The sequence below is a fragment of the Notamacropus eugenii genome, chromosome 6 (genome assembly GCF_028372415.1).
Source record: "Notamacropus eugenii isolate mMacEug1 chromosome 6, mMacEug1.pri_v2, whole genome shotgun sequence".
Lineage (NCBI taxonomy): Eukaryota > Metazoa > Chordata > Mammalia > Diprotodontia > Macropodidae > Notamacropus > Notamacropus eugenii.
Window position 1 is genome coordinate 174,173,484 of NC_092877.1, and position 23,712 is coordinate 174,197,195.

Below are 23,712 nucleotides of genomic sequence, written 5' to 3' on the forward strand. Positions count from 1 at the left end.
TCTCTGGTGCCCAATGCCATAATGGCAGGTAGCTAGGTGGAACAGTAGATAGAACTCTAGACCTAGAATCAGGAAAATCTCAGTTCAGACCTAGCCTCAGATATTTCCTAGCTGTGTGACCCTGGGCAAATCACTTTACCCTGTTTGCCTCCGTTTCTCATCTATAAAATGAGCTGGAGAAGGACATGGCAAACTACTTTAGTATCTTTGCCAAGAAAACTCCAAATGGGGCCACACTGAACTGGATTCTACTGAAATGACTGAACAATAACTATCTTAACCAGGTTTTGTGGATAGCAAATGAGATAATATATGTAAAGCACTTTGCAAACCTTAAAAGCACTATATAAATGCTAGCTAAAATTATCACAATGCAGTTCTATATGATATATATTTATGTTTTCCATCATGGTATAAATTAAACGTATTCTTCCAAATAATGGGCTGTCATCAAAAGATTTTGATCATCTTTTGAGTATATGCATTCGATGATAAAGCAAACCATATCCTGTTTGGAAGAGGAAAGTTAATGAAGTCTTATTTATCTACTTGCATGCTCAGAGCATTTTAAAATGTTTCATTTATTGTGCCTACATTGGATTTGATTAGTTCACTGACTTGCCTGGAGCCAAACAGAGTCTAATATTGTTACTCTTAGTCTCATCAAAGAATATTTACAGGGGTGTGATGTTTAATAATTGGGTAAGTTTTCTATAATTCATTGCATTTAAAATAATCAATACTAATTCAACAGGTGGCTAGGCAAAGGGTTGTTGGGTTACTGTGAATGTTTGTGATTAGCCGTGCTCATTCCAAAATCTCCTTTCATCAAATCATAGTGTACTTTGACAGAACACTGGGGAGGTATATATCAGGTGGAGAATGTGTACTGTCACTAGAAAATGTCAGCACCAGGGTTCTGGTCCTGTGAGAAAATTTATAATAATAATGAGAACAATAATAGTTCACATGCATGTAATACCTTTAAGGTTTGCAAAGCAATTTACATGCAGTAATTTATTTGATCCTATTAATAATCCTGCAAGGTAGGTCCTGTTCTACAGATAAGGAGACTGAGGTTCAGAGAGGTTAAGTGATCTGGTCTAGAGTCATGTAGATAGTGATTATTTATGGTTGAACATGAAAATAGGTCTCATTTTTCCCAGATTAAACATTCTATCCATTATATCATACAGTTAAAGTATATCATACTATTACATGTGATTAAGCTAATTTGGTTCATTTTTCCATGACTTTTCCATGATTAAAGGCAATCTATCTCACTTTTGTAGTGTCCACTTTGCTCTGGATTCCACAGCACACTTCTCTTAGAAGGGAATTCTATTGAATTTCTTGGTGGCCTTTATTTGGCTTTCCTCCCAACTAAGTACTGACAAAACTTCAGCACAACCTCAAGCCAACCCTCCTTAGCTCTGGAGCCACTGACAAACACAGCCTTGTATAGAGATACAGAAAGTCAAAGGCTTTTTCTTTTTGCTTGCAGCATTGTCTGCTCCAATGGAAAGATCCAAGGTCTGCAATGTCAAGATTCCAGGATTCTGTTCTTCAGATCCTTCACCAGCTTGCTCTAGCCCCCAGGCAAATTATTTAACTTCTCTCAACTGCTCTGATTTTCCCTGTCAGTTAAATGGCTGTGATAAACTACAACTTGCATGAAATCTGTACCATTGGTGAGATCATGTCTATGAGGTGTGATGAGCTCACTTGAAGAAAGGTTCTGTCTAATTACAAGGTGCAATTGTTCTTTTGAAATGTTTCTTTCCAACTCCAGAGGTGACAGAAGTGGTTCTTCCAGTGGCTTTATGATTTACATGTACATCAGCACAGTTGGTGAAAAATCCAGGCCAAGAATTCTTTATTTGTGCTAAAGACTAGCCCCTGAGGGGTTGGGGGGATGGGGAAGAAGACTTGCTGATCCGTCGATTGTTCAGAACCATTTTTAAAGTCCATATGAATGTCTAAACAAAAAAGCTTCAACATCACCTAAAGTCCTTTTCCCTCATAGGTTTAAACAACTTGATTTCTTTGCTGGGGACTTCAACAGATGTCAGTGTCTTCCTGAACTGTGTGTCTTCAAATCTCCAGGCATTTGTCTTCCAGGTACAAAGCTCACTATGCTTTTTCTTGGAGGAAAGTAGGCAATAGTAGACAAATTATGTACTGAATGTTCCTATCTCAATAGTATGAAGGAGAGGCTGCTGCCCCAAGCTGTCTGGGGCAGGTCAAGACTTGGACTAGTATTAAAAACTGTGGGACAGGTTTTCATCTGCCTCTGAACCTTGCTCATTTGGTCATTCTACACACCTACTGTTTAAACATAGAGAGACATTTAAGAAATATAAACTTGAACCAAGGCAAAAATTTAATTAACTGTTATACTGTATATACATGCAGAAATTGGGTAGGGGTTGGGGTGATACAGGGAATAGGAAGAGACAGATGGGAAGGGGATGTATTGATAAGAAGAACAGTTGTTTGTGTTCCTTTAAGAAATGTACCACTAGAGTATTTGATTTAATTTCAGAGATTCAAGATGTGTCACATTATAACTGTGGTTGAATTGGCTTTTGGGGCCATTTTGCCATTGGCAAGTCTTTCAGTAAGATCTATTTGCACTCCTTTATCAACACATTCATCAATAAACTTGTATTAAAGCAATTCAATTCAGGAAACAAAAGTAAAGTAAAAGTAAAAAATACCTACTGTGTGTCAGAGGCTATGCTAGACAAAGGAGGTACAAAGACATGACAAAACAGTTCCTGCTTTCCAGGACTTAACTTCCATTTTAGAATGCTGTTGTAGGAAGAATATATTCTCTTTGAATTCATTTTGGTAGGTTACTGCTGCCAAAATAAATGTACCACATTGCAAAAATTATGGAAATTAAAAATCTAGGCTTTTACTATACTTACAGATAGGTTTAAGATTCAGAAAAATGACCCTGAACAAAAATTAGTATTCTAATGAGGCTTTTCATAGATAAAATTACATGACACAGAAATAATTTTTAATATGTAGCAATCTAGTACATCCTCTTCAGCCATATAAGTTGAACTTTAACAGAAACATAATCTCATACTAAGGAAACAAACTTAGTTAAACAGACTCTATGGATAAGCTAAGTCAGGTTACATATTAAACTACCCCTAGATGGCTGATTGAGAAAAGATTTACATGCCTTAAAAGATAACTACAGAGTTAGAGCCAGTAATATTTTTTCACAAATAGTTAAGTAAATCACCATAGGAAGTTCTAAACTCCTCTTTGGCTTCTTATCTGAGGAATGTCAAAAGTCTTCCCTTAATATTATTATTCCATGAGTCAGGTTTTATCTAGGTGAGATTAAGATTAACAGAAAACATATTTCAGGAGGAATAGCATAAGAAAAATTTAAAAAAGGAAATAAAAAATGAAAAATTATCATCATAATTCTGTGCTGCATATTGTAGGCATAAAGAATATTCATCTTTTAAGGGGTTTATAATCTGGTTTTCGGGAAAAGATGTGTGTGTATATATATATATATATATATATATATATATATATATATATATATATATATATATATATATATATATATATATATATATATATATATCACCTAAAGCCTTATAGAAAGGTGAATTCTTTTTATTACTACTCCAATTTTCCAACACTTCTTTTATCTCCCTGATATTTATATCGTAGTTCTAATTCAGCTGTTTTTTCCCAATTCATTTTATTCAATGCTGTTTCCACTTTTTCCATGAATGGACTCCACTATCCTTAATAGCAAAAATGATTTTGTTTTAAAAATTTCGGTAGCTCTTTTCCATATTTTGTCTATTGCTCTTCCAGTTTCATCCTTCAATATTCTCAGGATTGTTGAGGTTTAGCGGTTCTTGGGAGTCCAAAATATTGACTTGCTGGGTTCTGCCTGAATGAATTCAGCTCAAGTTTTCTTTCAGCCAAAGAGAAAAACAAAATTTATTAAAGATCCACCATGTTGGGTAGACTGTTAGGGAGCCTAAGCATTTGTGACACTTGCAGACCAGATTGAATGAGCTAGATTGAGTCTGAGCACCTTCATGGAGACAAGAAGGACCTTATAGACAGAAAGACTAGGAGGAATCTAGGGGTGGCCAAGTAGTCTGGGGTAACTAGAGTTGGGGTTTAGGGAGGGTCTTGATGGAAACAGACTATGGAGGGCTAGACTAGTTTAATAGACTCAAGGGTGGTAAATAGCTCGGGGCAATTGGACAAAGTGATAATGAAAAGCTTAAGGCCTCAGGTGAATGCCAGATCAAGTGGGGAGAAGGAGAGCTCCAAGGGGTTCCCAGAGCCTGTATCCCATCAGGTTGACTTTACTTATTAGGTCATTCACCAAGCTTTCTTTAAATTTGTTTTTCTGCCTACTGCTTATCATAGATTTAAGAGAAAATATTGCTCATAATTTTAAAAATATAAATTATTTTTATTGCTGTCATTTCCTAGTGACTTACACTACTCGCCAACAAAAACCCTCCCTTGCAAAATATAAGTACATCTAAACAAGACAAATGTCCATGCCTACATTCTGCACTGGTCCACCACATCTTTGCCCAAGGAAAAGTGTTATACTTTCCCACCAGTCCTCTAAAATCCCTATTGGCCACTACTTTAGCAAAAAATTCTACTCTCTTTACATGTTTATTTTTCACTTGGTTCTACTTACTTGACTCTGCATTAGTTCATATAATTCTTTTCAAGCTTCTCTGAATTTTCATATTTATCTTTATACCACAATAATATTCCACCACATTTATATACAATGATCTGTTCAACCTTTCCTCAGTTGATGGCCATCTACTTTCCTTCTAGTTCTTTGCTATCACAAATATGGCTGCTGTAACTAGTTTGGTAGATTTGGGACCTTTCTTTATGTATGTAATCTTTTCAGAGTATATACCTAGTAGTGGTATCAAGGAATTTGTACCATTTAGTAACTTCAGAGCTAAAATTCATTTTTCCCCAGAAGAGTTAGATCAGTTTACAACTCCAAAACCAGTACATTAATATTCCTTTTGCTCCAATATTTACCATGTCATTTTTTTGTTAATCTGTTACATGTAAGACAGAACTTCAGAAATTATAGTTTGTGTTTCACTTTGTATTTCCCTCATCGTCAGTGATTTGGAGCATTCTTTATTTTGTTACTATCTTACATTTTTTTAAACTGTTAGTATCTTTTGATCACCCACCTATTGGGAATGGCTATTTTGTTTTCATATTTAAATCAATGTCCTGTATATCTTGGATATCAAACCTTAACCAGATATGTTTGCAACAAAAATTTTTCAGAGTTAAAAGCTTCTCTTCTTATTCTAGCTATATTGATTTTGTTATTGCAAAAGCTTACTTTATACAGTCAGAATTATCTATTTTATCTTTTATACTACCCACTCTCCTTTGCTTTGCTAAGAATTAGAATCTCACCCTGTCCCTGAGCCATACTGATGTAAGGCATTTGCCCCATCCCTGAGGTTTTCTTAAAAAACAACACCACGCAAGTTCTAGGTGGGTTTTTATTTTACCACTGGCCCATAGATGGGCCACAGATGGCTTTGAAAGGGATACTAGTCCCTTTCAGGATATAGGTATGTATTCAATCATTGTTTATTCTTTATGATTTGCTCAATTTTTTAAACTTTCTTGGTATATAGAAAACTGTACTGACTCATATCAGTAATTGTTGTCTCTCAAAATATAACCAATTTCATTTAAAAAAATTATTTAGTGATTGCCATATCCAATGCCTCTTTTTCTTTTTGCAAAAATATATTCTTTATGTATAGGCATTAAGGTCTCACTCTCTCTCCTTCTTTACTCCTGAACTATAGTTTCTAAGATATTTTTCACCATCCTTACTTGTGTCCACCTCTACATTATGTTCCATAAAATTTTGCTTCCTCTGGACTTTGGACTAATAAAACTAACTATACCAACTGTTTACCTCTCCAAGGAAACCTTGTGAGCCATTCTTCCATTTAGCTAAACCTTCCTTATATCTTCTGGTCTTAGTTACATCAACAAAGGCACCAGGCTTGGTGGTAATAGCCTGTAATCCCTGATACTTGTGAGGCTGATGTTGATGAATCACAAACTCTGGATTCCTGAGCTAGGGTGAACTAAGCTGATTGAATGTCCACACGAAGTCCAAAACCAATATGACAAGTTCCCCAGGAGTAGGAGACCATCATGCTTCCTAAGGAGGGATGAACCAGTGCCAGTAAGTCAAAGCTCCCATGCATAGGGGTAGTGGGGTTAGATATGTGAGTGGCCCTTTCAGCTCAGGTAAGATAGAGAAATTCAGAAGAAAGGAAGGAAAAAAGAGAGAGTCAGAGACAGAAAGACAGAATGGGGGTGTGAAGAAGGAAGAATTTGAAAATTGATAGGATTCCATTTCTCCAGTGTGTCCTCTAGTGTAAACTATTCCCAAAAAAGGAATCCCAACCATAATGTTTTTGATTAGGTCATCCACCTTCTGCTTGAAGATCTCCAAGGATATGGAACATTCCATCTCTCCAGGCATTCTATTCCACTTTTGGCCACTTCCAACTGTGAGGAAGTTTCTTTTGAGATCTAACATAACTTTGCCTATTTGCAACTTCTACTCATTGTGTCTGAAGAACAATACAAATCTAATCTCTGTTCCACATGACAGAGCATCAGATACTTAAACATAAGTATCATCACCCCCTTGAGTCTTCTCTTTTCCAGGCTAGACATTTTTAACCAATTTTCATATGATATGGACTCAAGGCCTTCCACCATCTTGGTTGCCTTCCTTTATGCATGACATTACTATTCCCGCCTTTGCACAGAGATATTCTCTTCATTACTTCTATGGTAATATTCAGTAGAAGAGAAGTGTGAATGAATAAACAATTGTCATACAAGTTATAGAATGATTAAGTAGATAGGGAAGGCCAAATAGAATGACTGAAGTAATGCAAGGAATAGCTGCTCTCTTTTAGCTAAGAGGTCAGGGAAGGATTTGTGGAAGAGGTGACTTCTGAGCACTGATAAGAAGGCTCTCAATAGACAGAAGTTGGGGAGTGAGGTAGGAGGAAGTGTCCATCCGTGGCAGGGAGCATGGGCACAGGGAAGTATATAGGAGAAACAGAAGATCAGGAATCAGCTTAGTCTACTATTGACAGGAGTACTCAGAAATAAGGTGGGAAAGATCAGCTGTGGCTTGTCTGTGAAGACTTTTAAATGCCAGGCTAAGAAATCTGACCCTTTTTCAATGTATATGGGGAGTCACTGAATGTTTATAGCAAGATAGTATTTCATAGAAAGATTATTTTGGCATCTGTGTGAAAGATAGTAGATAGAGACTGGAGGCAGGATGTTAGGATGCTATTATCTAAGAGAGAGGCAGGGAGAATGTGAACCAGGTTGGTGGTGACAGGAATACCAAGGAAAGGACAAATGAAGAAGAAACTGGCGTTTTGAGGGGGATAGAATCAATAGGACTTGGCACATAATTGGATGTAGAAGGTGAAGGAGTAGGAAAAGTCATCATTGACTGACTGAGATTTCAGACCTTGATGTCTAGGAAACTGAGGTATCCTAATTAGAAATAGGAGAGTTAGGGGAAAAGGCATGTTGAAGTGAAAGATGATAAATTTAAATATACTGAGTCTGAGATGCTAGTAGAATATCCAAAAGATACAATTGAAAAGTGATTGAATAACAGCTCACAAAAATTGTTATTATTATTCACTACTTTTTAATACTCTCTTACTTGGAGCACTGATTCAATATACAAAAATTGGCCAAAGCCTTCTTATGGAATAATAAATATGGATCCTCTTTAGAAATAGCATTGTATTCTTTTCCTACTATATCTTAAACCACACTAAAAATTCAGTGTTTCCAAAATCTCAGTCATCATGTCATCAAACTTCACAAATGAGACATGGTAGAAAAACTGTGGATTTCAAATGACTTTGAAAGGCTTAGTTTTGTAAAATAGTTCAGCTGATAAAAACAGATGATTGTCAATAAAATAGATTGTCAGACTACAGCTTTTTCTACTTTTCAGAGATGACTAATGACTTTACTTGCTAGCATCTGGCAGTAAGTAGAAGGAAATGTTTGACTTGATCAGGTGTTCTATTCTAACTGTTCTCATTCAGGAAGCAGCCAAAAATAATTCTCTCTCTCTCTCTCTCTCTCTCTCTCTCTCTCTCTCTCTCTCTCTCTCTCTCTCTTTCTCTCTCTCTGTCTCTCTCTGTCTCTCTGTCTCTGTCTCTCTCTGTCTCTCTCTGTCTCTCTCTCTCTCTCTCTCTTTCTCTCTCTCTCCCTGTCTCTCTCTGTCTCTCTTTCTGTCTGCCTGTCTGTCTGTCCATCTATCTATCCATATATCTATCTGTGTGTGTATGTTTATGCATACATGTACATATATATCCATACATATACGCACACACATACACACAGAGTGCCATGGCATACTGATAAAAGGAACAGGAGGTAATTTTTATGGCATATGTCTTTTCATTTGGCTCCTTTAATAGTTCTTGGTTTGAATGGTCCTTTATCTCCTGGTACTACTATACAATATCCATTGAGATGATATAAAATGAAAGTCATTTTAAAAATTAATCTTGCTTTACAAAAGTTAATTCTAAGCATCCTAGGATTTCCATGGAAATACAAAATCATGACAATGAAAGAATCATCTTATAATATAGGCACCTAATTGGTATAACGAAAGAGAGAGCTGAATTTGGTGTCAGGAGTTCCTGGTTTCAAATATTGTCTAGTTATATGACCCTGGAAAAGTCATTTAGCCACCTTCAGTTTCAGTTTCCTTGTTTGTAGAATGGGATTGACAATAGTACCTACCTCACAGGTTATCATGAGAATTAAATGAAGTAATATATGTAAAGCATTGTGTAAACCTTAAAACATGTTGTAAATCTTTATTATTGTTGTTGAGTCATTTCAGTCATATCTGACTCTGTGCCTCCATTTAGGGTTTTCCTGGCAAAGATACTAGAAGAGTTTTCCATTTCCTTTTGCAGTTCAATGTACAGATGAGGAAACTCAGGCAAATAAGGTTAAGTGACTTGCCTGGGTCACACAACTAATAAGTGTCTGAGGCCAGTTTTGAACTGAGATCCTCGGCTGGCACTCTATCCACTACATCACCTCATTGCCCAACTATTAGTATTATGGACATTCAAATCTCTCCGCATTTGAAAAATTGTTTGAGAACACTCTGTACCCAAGCCTGGCCCAGCTCCCTCTGCCATATCCCTTGGAAACTGAGTTTCTCTAATTATCTGCCACCCGACTGCTCCCCTTGTGGTTTCTCTTGTTCTTTTTCTATCTTTGTCCCCAGGGTTCTCCCATCTCCATCCCCCTCAACCCTATCTCACCCATTTCCATCTTGATTACCTTCCATTTGTGCTGTATAGGTTTTGTATTTCCAAGAGTATTTGCAAGTTTTCTCCCTCATTAGAATGTGAACTCTTTTGAGGACAGGGACCTGGTTTTTGCCTTCATTTGTATCTCCTGAGTGCCTGGCACATAGTAACAAATGCTTGCTAATTGCTCACTGTCTCACTACACACTCCAGACTTCCCATTCCACAGCAAACTCCCTGTCATCCTGGAATTCTTTCTTTCACTTTCCTTCCAGCTTTTAACCTTCTTGGAGACCTGGCTCCCTTCTGATGTCATTGCCTCCAGGGTTTTCCTCTCTAGCACTAGGTGTACCTTCTCTCACCTTTTTCCGCCTTTCTTCGCCCCAACATTGGTCCTAGAAGAGAAAATTGGAATGCTCCTTTCTCCAGACTGTAACTTCCAGATGTTACCCAATCAACTTTCCTCATTTGAAGTCCACTTAAACCAAATTTTCAACCCAATCCAAATTTTAGTAGTTATGGAATATTGACTACCAACAAGGCCATTCTCCCTTCTTTCTCAAGGAACTTAGCACCTCACTGATCAGTTCTTAGTCTTATACAAGAGGATTTTCCTCAGTCTTCTTAGGTCCCATGACATACGTCACTTCACCTAAGTCACATATAGGGATGTGCACATACTAGGTGTTGCCATTACTCACAAGTATTTCATTTCCCTAATTAGAAACCTTAACCACCACTCCACATCTGACCATAGCCTCCTAGCATTCCACTTCTCCCTATTAGATTTATCTCTCCTTTATTTGTTCTTTATGCTTATCAAGATCTCCATTCCTACCACCCCTCAGTACTTTGAGGCCATTACCTTAGCACTTTTCTCTCTTTCCATTCTTCACCTAATAGGTAACCATTTCAAGTAAATACTTCCCTTTACTCCCCTGTCTTATCTCTGGTCTTCCCTTGCTAAACCATAGTACTGGATTACTTCTAGCATCTGGTTTTTCTCAAAAGCTGCTAAATTTAGATGGAGGAGGTCTAACAACCAGACTGGCTATGTGCATTACAAATTGATCTTACCCAATCTCAACTGTGCCCTCACTGCATCTGGATAGTTGCTTTGTTCCTCCCTATTTAATTCTCTGTCTCACTCCTAGAAACTATTCCAAAACTTCTCTTTCTTCAAGCCTCCTATTCCATCCACCCCTTGCCTTTTTTTCTCTGTTGAGGACTTTGCCTCCTGCTTTACTGGGAACATTGATAGTATTGAAAATAATTACCCTTTCCTCCTATTCTCTTCATCTTAAAAACTCCTAAAGTCATTTCCCACTCTCTCCTTTCCCTGACTATCTCTGACAAAAGATGACCCTTCTTTCCAAGTCCAACCCTTCTATATATGTACAAGATCCAATGACCTCCCATCTTCACCCTCAATTATCACCCATCTCTCTCTTGAATTTTCAACCTCTTCCTACCAATAAGTTCCTTCTCTACTGCCCTTCAAACATGTCCAAGACTCCCTCATCTTAAAAAAAATATCTTCACTAGGCCCTATTTTATTTCTCTTGCATTTCTCAGCCATACTCCTTGAAATAAATTTATTATATTCATTGCCCCCACTTTTTCTCCTCTTTCTCTTTGCATTCTGGCTTCATTATTTAACTGAAATTGCTCTCCCCAAAGTTACCAGTGATCTCTTAATTGCCAAATATGATGTTCTTCTCTCAGCCCTAATTTTTCTTGATCACACGTTAACGCATTTGACATTGTTGACTCTTTTCTCCTGGAGATTTTCTCTTCTCTTTTGCTTTTCAAGACTACACTCCCCTCATTCACCTCCTACTTGTCATACTTCTCTTTCTCAGTCTCCTTTTTTGGCTAATCATCAATTTCAGGATCACTTGCTGTGGACATTCCCCAAAGCTCTCCCTTGGGCTCTCATCTTTTCTTTCTATATTCTCTCTTGAGAAACCTCATCATCTACAATGGGCTTAGTTCTTATCTCTATACATCTATCTTCCTGATCTATATATTCAGGCCCACTCTTTCCCTTGAACCTCTTGGTCTCACATCATCAATTGTCTACTACACATTTCAAACTGTATGTCTCAGAGACATCTTGAACTTAAGCTTAACAGTCCTAAATGGAACTCATTATCATTCCTCATAAGCCCACCCCTCTTCCAAACTTCCCTATTTCACTTGAAAGTACCACTATTTTTCCACTCTCCTGCCTACTCATCTTCACTCTTCACATCCAATTAAATCTTGCCACTTCTGTCATCTTGGGTGAGGACCTGTATGTTGCAGAGAAAGTGCTGATCTGTACTGGTTAAGAAATTCCATTATTCAGAGGCACATTCTATACTGATAGATAGACAAATTTCTTTTCATTTTTTTCATAACCAAATTGTTTCCTAGTAAATGTAAAATGTGCCCAAGACTGCTTACAATTCAGAATAGTCAAATATCTCATCCATTGTTTTATACATTAAAAGAGAGTTGCTCTAGTTTTTTTGTTAGAATTCCTTGGAATTGAGAAACCCATGGCATCCTTTAATGGAATGTTTCCCACTCCCCCCCCCCAAATCCTTTAGACTAAAAAATTGAGAACTGAAAGATCTTTTATTTATGTAGATTAAATCTCTCAATACTTACCATATATATTAGAAATTAAAAGCAATAAATTTTAAATGATTTTCAATCATATAAAAATAACAATTAGCCGATTACTTGTTAACATTTTTAAAATGTCAAAATCAAACAAAAATAATGAATGTTGTTATTTTACATATTTTTGCAAATCTCATTAATCTGCTTTTATATTCATCTGTTGTGATGTATTGTTCTGGTTGATGCATACAAAGTATACAAAGAAAATCCAACTTCACATAGTGATATCATTGGAAAAAGGAAGGTGATTTTAATAGGTATATAACAGTTTAGAATATTATGAATATGTATAAACTATATTGGACTGCTTACCATCACAGAAACAGGGGAGGGGAGGGAAGGAGGTAGGGATAGAATTTGGAACTCAAAACTTATTTTAAAATGTTGAGAAAATTGTTTTAACACATCATTGGGGAAAATAAAATATTATGTAAGAAAGAATTATTATGAAAATAGTTTTGAATTTGTGAACTTCCAGAAAGGGTCTTGGGAACCTCAAGTGTCCACAGACCACATTTTGAGAACTGCAACTTTAATGCAGTGAAGATAGCCTATGCTTAGCTCCCAGCAGGAAGTTGTAGAGATGACATCTTAAAGTACCTTCTAACTCTGTGATTCTTAACCCACACTATAGCGATTATGAATATTCCCTGAATTAAACACAATTGTGCTTTTATCACTATTGGATGCACAGCTACCTGGCTCTGAATTCCCATCAGAGCTCTTCCCCATAATCAAACAGCACCACAACTGATCTGCTTTTCTCTGATAAGACAATGAAAGCATGTGTCATTTGGGGCATAAATAACCTAGTCTCTCAATTTTTTCCCCAAGTAGAGTTTAGAGGTGCTACCCCTGCAGTATTACTCTGTTATACTTCACAAGTGAACTCTTTTTAAAAATGGTATGTGTATGAAAAAAATAGGCCAATATCTGATCTCCCTTTCCTTCTTTCTCAACTTCAAAGAACATTAAACCAAGAATCAGCCCCACGGGGGATGTAGCCGAAAGCTAGAAACAGGCCCAGTGTGCATTTGTTAAAGCACCCATCCTTAGAAGAATTCATAAATTCCACCTACGTTTCTCATTTGTACCTTTAAAATCAGCTGTTGCAGGAAATGTGGACTTGTAAAAGCATTGTATGAGCCATATTTTTCTGTTTGACTTTTCCTAAATCGGGACATCCTTTGTTATACGTTCCTAAAATTTACTAGCCAAGCAGGAGCAAAGAAGAGTTTATCAGACTGGCTGCTGGCTTCCAGCTGAGATGGAATTTCCTCCTGACTGCCGTGAGCAAGGCCATGACCCTCTGCCACACAGACAGTTTTGGTAAGGCAATCTACTGGACCCCCAAGTCATTGAATGTTAGCTACTCTTGAATTACAGGTGGCTTTGCATTTTGATACAGGCATAGCCAAGATAACTCTGGCAAGAAAGGAAGGGTGGTGGTTTTTGAGATGTCCCACTGGGAATTTCATTCTGAACAATTGATAAGAAGTCATGTCACAATACAACATGGTCCTAGGGAGCATCATAGAGAGGGACAAGGTTAGATGTTCAATATTTTGGTCCAAAGAATATAATATTGCCCTCAGTAGAAAGAGTCCTGTATGGATGGGAGTTTGAATCCCTGCTTTTCCCCTAACAATGTGACCTTGACAAAGTCACTAACTTTAGAGGCAATATAAAGGAGATAGAATGTTGTAGATAGTAGGGAGAATGTAGGATTTGGAGTCAGGAAAACCTCGGTTAAAATTCTGTTTGATGCACTTACCAGCTTTATGACCTAGACAAGACTCTAGTCTCAGTTTTGTCATATGTAAAATAAGGGGGTTGAACTCAATGCGATGGTTCCTTCCGTCTCTAAATCTATGATTCTATGAACTTTTCTGGCTTTTTTCCCTTATCTGTTAAATGTGGATATTGGATTAAATGACCTTTGGGGTCTCTTCCAATATTGTCCCTCCCCATTCCTCTAATTTAGATCAGTCTCACAAATACACTGGGGTTTCAGTTGAATGCTGTTCTCAGAGTTTGTGATGAGGAATTGCTACATAGATAAAATGAATTACTTAGCTTCCTTCAGTAATTCAGCTTCTTTGAATGGTGTCCAAATGATTGGCCTATATACAGTCATAAATCTGACCTATAGTGTTACAAAAGTATTTCAGTCCAAGTCTAGAAAGAGCCCACCCACACCTGTTTTTCTTTAACCAGACTACTCTCCCCTCAGAATATATTCACGTATTAGAGATTGATCAGGAGAATCCATATGGAGTTTGATGAATCTCCCAATCCTGATCCCTGTGGAAGCCCCTTGTTGAGGTCATGAACTTTGCTGGGAGGGCACTTAGAACTCCTGATTGGTCCCCAGTGATTGAGGCTGCTGTAAAATCATTGGCAAATGAGAAGTTCTGTTCTTGTTGGAGGAACCTCACCAATCAGAGAGCTATAAGAGTAAAGAGAAATGACTCCATTCTCCTTCTTAAGCCTCTTCATAGTTTTCTTACCCTTGGATTCCTTTCTGACAAAATCTATACCTTGTAATCATTAAAAATTCTTTAACTTAAAAAACATTTATTTTCTTTTCTTCCCATACCCCAACATGCTATAGTCTTCTCAAGTACATTGAGGGGCTCATCAAATTGATCAGAGATTCCCCATCCCATATATGTATGGGGATAGGTACCAGGTGTGTAATTTCATTGGTATCAGGAACTATTAAGTGATGAAATCTCATCTGACAATGCAGATTGGCACCACCTTGCAATTCATGCTTTTAGAGACTTGGCCAGAACATTGAAAGGTAAAATGACCTACCTACAGTCACACAGGCAGTATGTGTCACAGGAGGGATCTGAACCCAGGTCTTCTTGACTTTGGGTTGATTCATGAACCACTATGCCACACTAAAATCAATAAAAACAGTAGTTAATCTATCAAACTGAATTGTATTAGTAGATATTGGCCCAAAGATGCTATGATCACCCTGGCCTGCCCTAGGCAGCCCTGTTTATCAGCCACTGAATACCTGTAACTTTGGTTTCTCTGAGAATTTACAATAAGCTAACCATTTCCTAGTGAGGTCTCAGTCATTTTCTGTCCTATCTTCTCACAAATCCAATGTTTTTCAGTTCTGATGTGCATGCTCGTTTCACATTTCCTCCTCAAATCTCCCTATTTATAGCTTTAAAATTCTGGCATAAGACAAACCTCATTTTGTCATGTTCTTCAGACTCTTCTCTTGCCCACTTAACACATAAGGATATGAATCAACACAATCAGTGAAGGACTTTTAGAAATGGCTGCATCTAAGGCATCATAAATTGACATAATATCTCTTTTATAATTCTCTCCTCACCCCTCCCCACATTCTATTCCTATATCTGTTAGCTGCCAGATAGACCTCAAAGAGCCGGCCTTTCCCTGCTTTGGGGAGGTGGTACTCATTATCCCTATAGTCATTTCGTCTTTCCTTAAATGTGGGGGACTAAGGAAAAAGGGGAGGAGGACAGTGCTTGTGTTTTGATAAATATGGTTTCCTCTCTTGGATTAGATAAGTAGAATAGTTTTGTGCTCACATACAAAGTTTGTGGATACTTCATGTGTCACTCAATGTCACTTCCTGTCTAAGGGTTAGGTCCTACCTGAGGTGGGGGTGGTATCAAAGATCCCACTCTGATTGTACCTAGTCAATGAAAATTGCAGGTCAAGAGTACAAATGAAGATTTTAAAAATTGGTACGTTGGCTTTACAGATCTGGCTTTCTGGTTTTGTCTTTTGTTTTTGGTTATTTAAACTTAGGTTCCTGGCATCTATTTAATTTGCTACTTTTGGAATATGTGATTCATATACTTCAGTCATGTATAGAGGATGAAGAGGAAGAGGAAGATGGGGGCAATCTCAAGGAAATGCAGCCAAATGACAAATCTCCCATCCAGTCCACTCACGAACCTCTCCAAAGTCCTGATTCTCCAATTAAGCCTCAAGAAAGCCAAAATGATGAGCCGCCTCGTGTAACTCTGATGAAACACATTAGCCAGAGTGACGTTTGTCTGAGCAGCGTTATCCTTAAGGTCCTTGGATTTCTGGTGGACACTACCACAGGCAATAAGGTAAAATGACCAGTGCATGGCATTACTACAAATTCATATTGCCTAATTATGAGAAATAAAATCTGTATGATGGAGGATAGAAGTAGGAGTAGTGGTGGAGAAGAAGAGCTGAAAGTAGGATTGATACAATAGGCAGTGGAGAACCTTTCTGTAATCTTTTCCATGAAAGAGGATGGTCTAATTTGTAGAATAAAAAAAAAAAAAGATGAAATAGTCCATTTCTAATACTAATTTGCAATGTTGTTATAAATGCACTTTGGATATTGACTTATTCATTACAGATCTATTTTTTGGACCCATGAATTTCAACGAGATGGTTCTTTGAATTTAACATTAAAGGAGGCATCATTCTGGAGAGAATGGGGGGGAGGTTTTATTTGTTATTTTTTTGTAGAAATGATTGTAATATAAAGGCAGAAGACACAAATAAAATATATTTTCTTACTGTAGCATGAGACCACTAATGGCTGGCTGCACTTTACTAATTCTCTTCTAACCTATAATCAATGCGATCCAAAGAAAGAGAATTGTAACCTGAAACTTTCCCACCTTGCTGTCCCAAAAGTCAAAGGAAGTGTTCTAGAATTTTTCTGGGTTCTTGAATTTATGGACTAATGATTAGATATAGGATCTAAGACCTAGAACTGGAAAAACCCTTAGAGTTTATCTTTTCCTTTTCTCTCCTTTTAATGAGAAGGAAACTGAAAGTCAAGTGAAATGACTTGCCCAAGGTCCCATGGGTAAAGTTCAGGGACAGAATTTGAACTTAGCTCCTCTGACTCCAGAGTCAGTGTTGTTTCAACTCGGCCAGAATGAAACAAATCCATATAAGACCAGAAGAAGTTCTAAAGATGCTCTCTGAGGTTTTATAGCTTGCTCTTTGCCCTGTGCAAAGTAGGTAGTGTGTGGTTTTTGTTTACTCTTGCTAGTAAGGACATTATTTAATGCATCTGAGTCTTAGTGATGGAATATCTGTGTGTTGGGAGCAGGGAGGAAGGAACTTAGATTTGTATTAATGGAAGGAACAAAAGTTTTGTGATGTTCCTGTTAGGCAAATGATGCCTTAGTCTTGCTACAGCAGTCATGATCTTCTATGCCTAATCCCACAAGGAGTAATGTATTTTCTGGGAATAAACTGTTTCCTTATTTAGAGGGAAATGAAGCACTCAAATGGCCAGAGAAGTTTTCACGTGCTGACACAATAGTACACATTGAACTGGTTTTGGTTGGGCTCCTGTGGAAACCTGGAATTCATTTTAACGCCAATTTTCCAACCCCAACGTCAGAGAGGCTTCCCATAGAGGGAGGATCCCCAGAGTGCCTTCCCCAGAGTGGGCCCCTCCCACCTCTTCCCAGCACTGGATAATAAGCAGAGTCCAGTAGGGAGCCCTCAGAAAAATCTACTTCATCCCCACACCACAGGTAACAACAGCTCCAGCCTATACCTGAAAGATCTCTATCCTCCATCAACTGAAGAGTGGGGAAGGGAAGGGAATGAAGAGCTCCAGCAAATACATTTCTGCTCTTGCTGAAAATACGCCTATCTTAAATAGGCATAAAAAGCAAAGCTGCTCTCCCTCTTGATCCATGGTTCACACTGGTGTATAAGTACCCCTGAAGCCAGAATGGGGAAGTGCAGCACAGTTACCCATTTTGCATTGCAGGACCACCATCTGAAAAATCTGCCAATTTTTTGGCCCTCCCTTCATACCACAGAAGAAATTGTGTATATTTATGGTATTAAAAAATAAAATATGTTGTTATTATACAATACTATACGTAAATTTAATGCATTTCTGAGTTTCTAAACTTTTTGTATCATCTCCTGGCCTTTGCTTGTCATCTCTGGCTTAGACAAAACTCCCCAAAATTCCCATTTAATTTCTTATGCTGAGCTGTTATATATGGAAACCATGATGGGGTAAATTACAATGTGAAAGGGATAACTGTATATTTGAAGAGACTTTATATGTCTGGTGATTTGAAGAGTTTGCTAAAGCTTTTCAGATCAATTTAGAAAATTCTTCCTGTATATAGTAACTAGGTCTACCAATGGTGTTGTTACTTATCCTTCATTCTAGAAGAGGACCATGGCATTAGGAAGGTGGTGCCGTGACATGTAAGTGAATTGGATTGAAGTAAGGCAGGGCTGTGCAAAGTTACCAGCCTTACTTTTTCTTCTGGAACCATCTGGATCCAATGGCAAGTTATAGATGGAGATGGCCCTAAATATCACAGCTATAAAGACAAAATACTCGCTGTCAAGAAAATTACATTTAACCAGTATTTGTTCATCATTATTATTCCTGAAGAAGAATAGCTTGTTTTGCTTTATGATTACAAAATGCTTTTCGATACGTTGCCTCCTTTGTCCATTAAATAACCCTACAGGGAACACAAGTTTTATTATCCTCCTTTTTGTAGGTAAGGCCAGTGAGGTTCGGACACAGTAAATAACTTGGTCAATATCTCACGATCAGTACATGTCAGAGTCAGGAGTCTAACTCAAGTATACCACTGTCTGAGCTTTCTCCTCTAGACCACATTCAAGCTCAGTGTTTTCACCATTTTACTCCTTATCTAGGAAAAACTCTCCTCTTATCACTTCACCCGTCCTTCAATTAGCCAGAGACAAGCACTTATTAGGCACCTGCTAGGTGCCAGGCGCTGTGGCACAAAGGCACAAACAATGGAACAGTCCCAACATGTTTATTCAGTGGTTCCTACCAAACTGAGAAAGGCAACCACATGTAGTACACAACACATACATCTGGGTTTCATCTTATTGAAAATCTTTTGGGATGAAATCTCCAGGAATACTTTACATATACAATCAGGAACTGGCTTTAATATTACATGTTAAAAATCTAGATTTCATTGGATTATGTAGAGGAGAAAGAGACCTTAGAGACCATTCAAATCCAACACTTTCATTATATAGATGAGACAACTGGAGCCCAGAGAAGTTGTTGATTTGTCCAAGGTTACATGAATAGTATCAAAGGTGAAATCTGAACCTAGATTCTCTGACTTTAAAGTCACTGCTCTTTTTACTGTACCAAACTACACTTAAAAAGAGAATTGAGGTGATGCATATTTGCTTTACATATAGATTTTTTTCTTTAGAGGAGTATTCATCCCAGGAATTATTTTAAGTTAAATCCTCCACAAACCCTCAGTGCACTTAAAATGTGATTTGATTAACAAATTTGATTTTCATATACTTTCAGGTACTTATGCATTTTACAGACTAATTTATGCTGTACCTCTAGAAGTCTGGTGGCTTTGTTCTCTCTTGTGATAGATAGGGTGTTTTAAACAGGAAGAGAAATTACAATACAAGTTCAATGATACTACCATAGAATTCTCATTACAGCATGTAGTTTTTAAGGAAATCTAGATTTTTACATTCATATAATCAAATATGAATTTATCAATCAGTCAACCAGCACTTATTAAGCACCTACTATGTGCCAGGCACTGTGCTATAGACTAAGGATAGAAAAACAAAGAATGTAACGATCCTGACTCATTCATGCTTCGGTTTCCACCAAAGGCAACAAACAGCACAGGCTCCGTACAAAATGCATACAGAGTTAGAGTTTCATCTTACTGCAATTAGCATGCCACACCATAATTATTGTTCTGCATATTTCAAGGAATATTCAAATGCCACAAAATTCCAGAACAGAACAGCCCTGCTTCAAGTCTTTCTTGAAGTCCATTATCACTGGATTTGACCAATTTCATGAAAATAGCTAAAGGTACTCAATATTTAATTGGTGGTGGTGATTGTTGTTTAGTCATTTTTCAGTAGTGTCCAACTGTTTGTGACCCCTTTTGGGGTTTTCTTGGCAAAGGTCCTGGAGGGGCTTGCCATTTCCTTCTCCAGCTCACTTTACAGATGAAGAAACTGAGGCAAACAGATTGAATGACTTTCCCAGGGTCACACAGCCAATGAACTAAGGAAGAGGAATGTCTTTTTGTCTCTAGGTGTAGCACTCCATGTACCATGCCACCTTGATAATAAAGCAACACAAATAATTGAATCTTCTGCAACCCAAGATTATAAGATCATTGCATTTTGGAGGAAAAGATACTTTAGAGGTCACTTAGTCCAATGCTCTCATTGTATAGATTAGGACATAAAACTGTTTCTCTTTGTTTAATGGAAAGTAAAAGAAAGACATAGTTTTAATTTCCAATGTACAGAATCATAGAATGCTAGAGTTAAGAAGATACCCCAGTAGTCATTTAATCCAGCCCATACGTGACAAGTTTATCAATTCTCTTCTAGGTGACCTCCAAAGGAGAAACCTGTTAGCTTTCAGGATAATCTTTTCCCCTTTGAGACAGCTCTGCTTATTAAGAACATTTTCTTGATTTCAAGCTTAAATTAGTATTTCCACAGCTTCTACCCATTAGTACTAGTTTTGCACCCCAGAGCTAAACATTACAAATCTAATCTCTCCCTAAATATGATAGCCCTTCAGACACTTAAAATGACTATTATGTCCCTGCCAAATTATCTTTTTCAGGCTAAATATCTTCATTTCCTTGCATTGATTCTTGTATGTCAGTGGTTTTTAAGCTTTTTATAGTGAAATCACACTTTTTACAAAAAAAAAAAAAAGTTAGCGTGCTTCCCCTACGTTTGTTATAAAATAATCCATTCAGATAATTTTCTTGGATCATATTTTATCCAAATAAATTTAAGAACTTACTATAATGTTGATAACAAAAAATAAATCTTAAACATACACAAATAATGAGTATTTGTTGTAATCCTTTGAAAATTTCATATTTATAATTTTAATTGATAACAATAAGAATAATATTCCTATAGCGCATACACTGGTTTGTTTTGTTTTTAGCTCAAAGTTTCTCAGAATATGTTGTCATCAATGTTATTACTGAGATAGCTATTTTGGCTTTAGCTACTGATGGAAACCCCTTTTCATTCAAATGTTGGATATTATTAGGAGCAATAGGAAAATGTATATATCTCTTTGTTTCTTAAACCAGAGAACTCTTCATTCACCTACAGCCAAAACACTAATATGTTCTGTTTTAAATGCTTATTTCAATGTGCTATCTCAAGACAAGTCTATAAACTATTTTTTTCCTTAACTGGAATAAGACCAAATGTAACACATTTGTCCATGTGCTCCTGCATGGCTCCTTGCCCATTAATATTTAAAAATATAGAAGTCTTTAAAATAAGATGAAACTTGAGTTTGTAGATTAGTCACATGACTTCTTGACCAGTCTTTACTTTCTTCAATTTCATTTTTTAAATTGAGAAATATATTTCAATTTTTTGGGTAAATTTATTATCTATAGTTATAACTTTGTTTTAAATATGGCTCTGGATCAAAGTATGAATTTAAGGACAGTGCATTGATTTATTTAGCATCCTCAGTTTTTCAAAAATATCCACCAAAGCATGTCTCAGTGGAAAATTTTTACTCTAAAATGAATTTGCTTCTTTTATTCCTATCAACAAGAAAAATAACAATTTCTCCTTTTATCTAAAACACCCTTCAAAGTACTTTGACTTAAAGAAGTCAGGATACTTCACAACAATACAGACATTCCCAATGCTCTATCTTCATATCATCTCCCAATTCTGCAAAGATTTTTCCTATTAGAAGATTAGCTTTCATAAAGTTGATTACACTTATAGCAACTTAACTGTATGTAGTCATTCCTTCTTCTTGATTCAAGTGATTATCTACAAAGCACAAAATGCCACGTTTTAAACTAGTGTTTATAAGCCTGAATTTTGTTTGACATTAGTAAAAATCTCTCTGTGCAGTGTCCAATATAATTTTCCCGCAGGCAAAGTAACAAATCTTCCTTCAATCAGAGTATTATACATATGTAATCAAATGAATATTTTTAACCACATCTGTTGTTTAAACTTCTTGTAATGCAGTAAGAAAATTTTAAGTTTCTTAGTTAATTGGTCACAGATATCTTCAGATGCCTAGTCAGTTCTCCTTCCCATCATATTATCAGCAAAGCAGAATCATTCATAGTAACCTTAACATGATTCATCAAGCATCATTTGGACCATGTCTATAGCAGCAATATTTCTATCAAAGGAAGCTTTTTGCATTTATTGCCCTGTAAATAATGTGCCAGAATGCTAGAAGTCCTTTTGATATCACAGATGGTTTTTTTTTTAAAGTTTGTCTTTGCTTCTTAAAAGCATCTAATTTTCTCCAGAAAAATTCTCTTGTCTTGACAATGTAGTGTGTGCATACACTTTGAAAATGTCATTTGGGCTTCTTGGATTTCATGCTTTCTCATCACACATAGCTAACACAGTGGTCTTTATTTTCCACCAACAATAATATCTAGGAACCCCAGTGACAAATGTAGTGAAACATATTTGCTAAATTTGAGCTTCTTCTGTCATGTTTCTGCGTTTGCCTTACTCAGACTAACCTCTATTGTCTTGTACTAGCTTAAGTTGCTTTAGTGAATTCCCTCTTCCAACCAGTTGTGTTTTTATTATTTCACATTAAATAGTTAGAGAAAATAAAGAGTTTAAGATAATTAAATGTAAATTAGATTGTTGAACATTTGAGATCATTCTCTACAATTGCTCTTAAGATTTAAATTTTTTTTAATTGCATCTTTAACTTGGAACATGCCCCCAAAGTCATTAAATTGTGCATTCCCTTTGGCCCAGAAATACCACTACAAGGCTATGCCTTTAAACATATTAACAAAAGGCTGCATATATAAAAAATGTTTATAGCACTTTGTTTCTGTTATAGCAAATAAGTAGAAACTTAAGAGGGTACCCATCAAAAGCAAAATGGCTGAACAAAATGCCATAATAAATGACAAAAGGAACAATTTCAGAGAAATCTGAATAAAACTTGTATGAACTGATGCAAAGTAAAATGAGCAGAAAAAGAATAATTTATACCATATCAACAACATTAAAAAAAAAAAAACAGTTTTGAAAGACTTAAGAACTCTTACTAGTGCAGTAACCAGCCATGATTCCAAAGGACTGGGTATGAAACATTCTAGCAACCCCCTGAAAGAGAAGTGATGGACTAAATTTGCAGAATGAGACACACATTTCTACAAAAGACTGCTGTGAGAATTTATCTTGCTTAACTAGGCTTATTTCTTAAGAGGATTTTGTTTTCTTTTTTATTCCAGTGAAAGAGGGAGGTGAAAGCAAAAATTATAAATGCTTGTTACTGAACAAAGTTTTTAAATTTAAATAAGTTATAGTTTTTTGGTTAAACTAGCTAATAATTTTATATTTGCAAAATGAATGATAGTAAGAAATATAATGGTTACTATAATATTTTAATTTCTTTTTTGTTTTTCATTTTTAATACACTTCATATCACATAAAACAATTCCAACTTTTGATCAGGTGATATCTCTTTTAAAGCATTTACAATATAGACCTCAAAGGAATTTTTTTTTAACATTAACCAACTGAGACACAAATAATAACTATGTATGGTAACTTCACAA

At 36.5% G+C, this 23,712-nt stretch overlaps 1 protein-coding gene across 1 annotated transcript in view; it reads left to right on the forward strand.

Moving 5' to 3' along the window:
- RFX8 (regulatory factor X8) overlaps positions 1-23,712 on the forward strand; it is a 121,611-nt gene that overhangs the window by 88,452 nt on the left and 9,447 nt on the right. Inside the window, exons 12-14 of the mRNA XM_072621607.1 lie at positions 2,027-2,121; positions 13,300-13,414; positions 15,890-16,200. Of these exons, the coding sequence (XP_072477708.1) occupies positions 2,027-2,121; positions 13,300-13,414; positions 15,890-16,200 (521 nt within the window). The remainder of the gene's footprint in view (positions 1-2,026; positions 2,122-13,299; positions 13,415-15,889; positions 16,201-23,712) is intronic.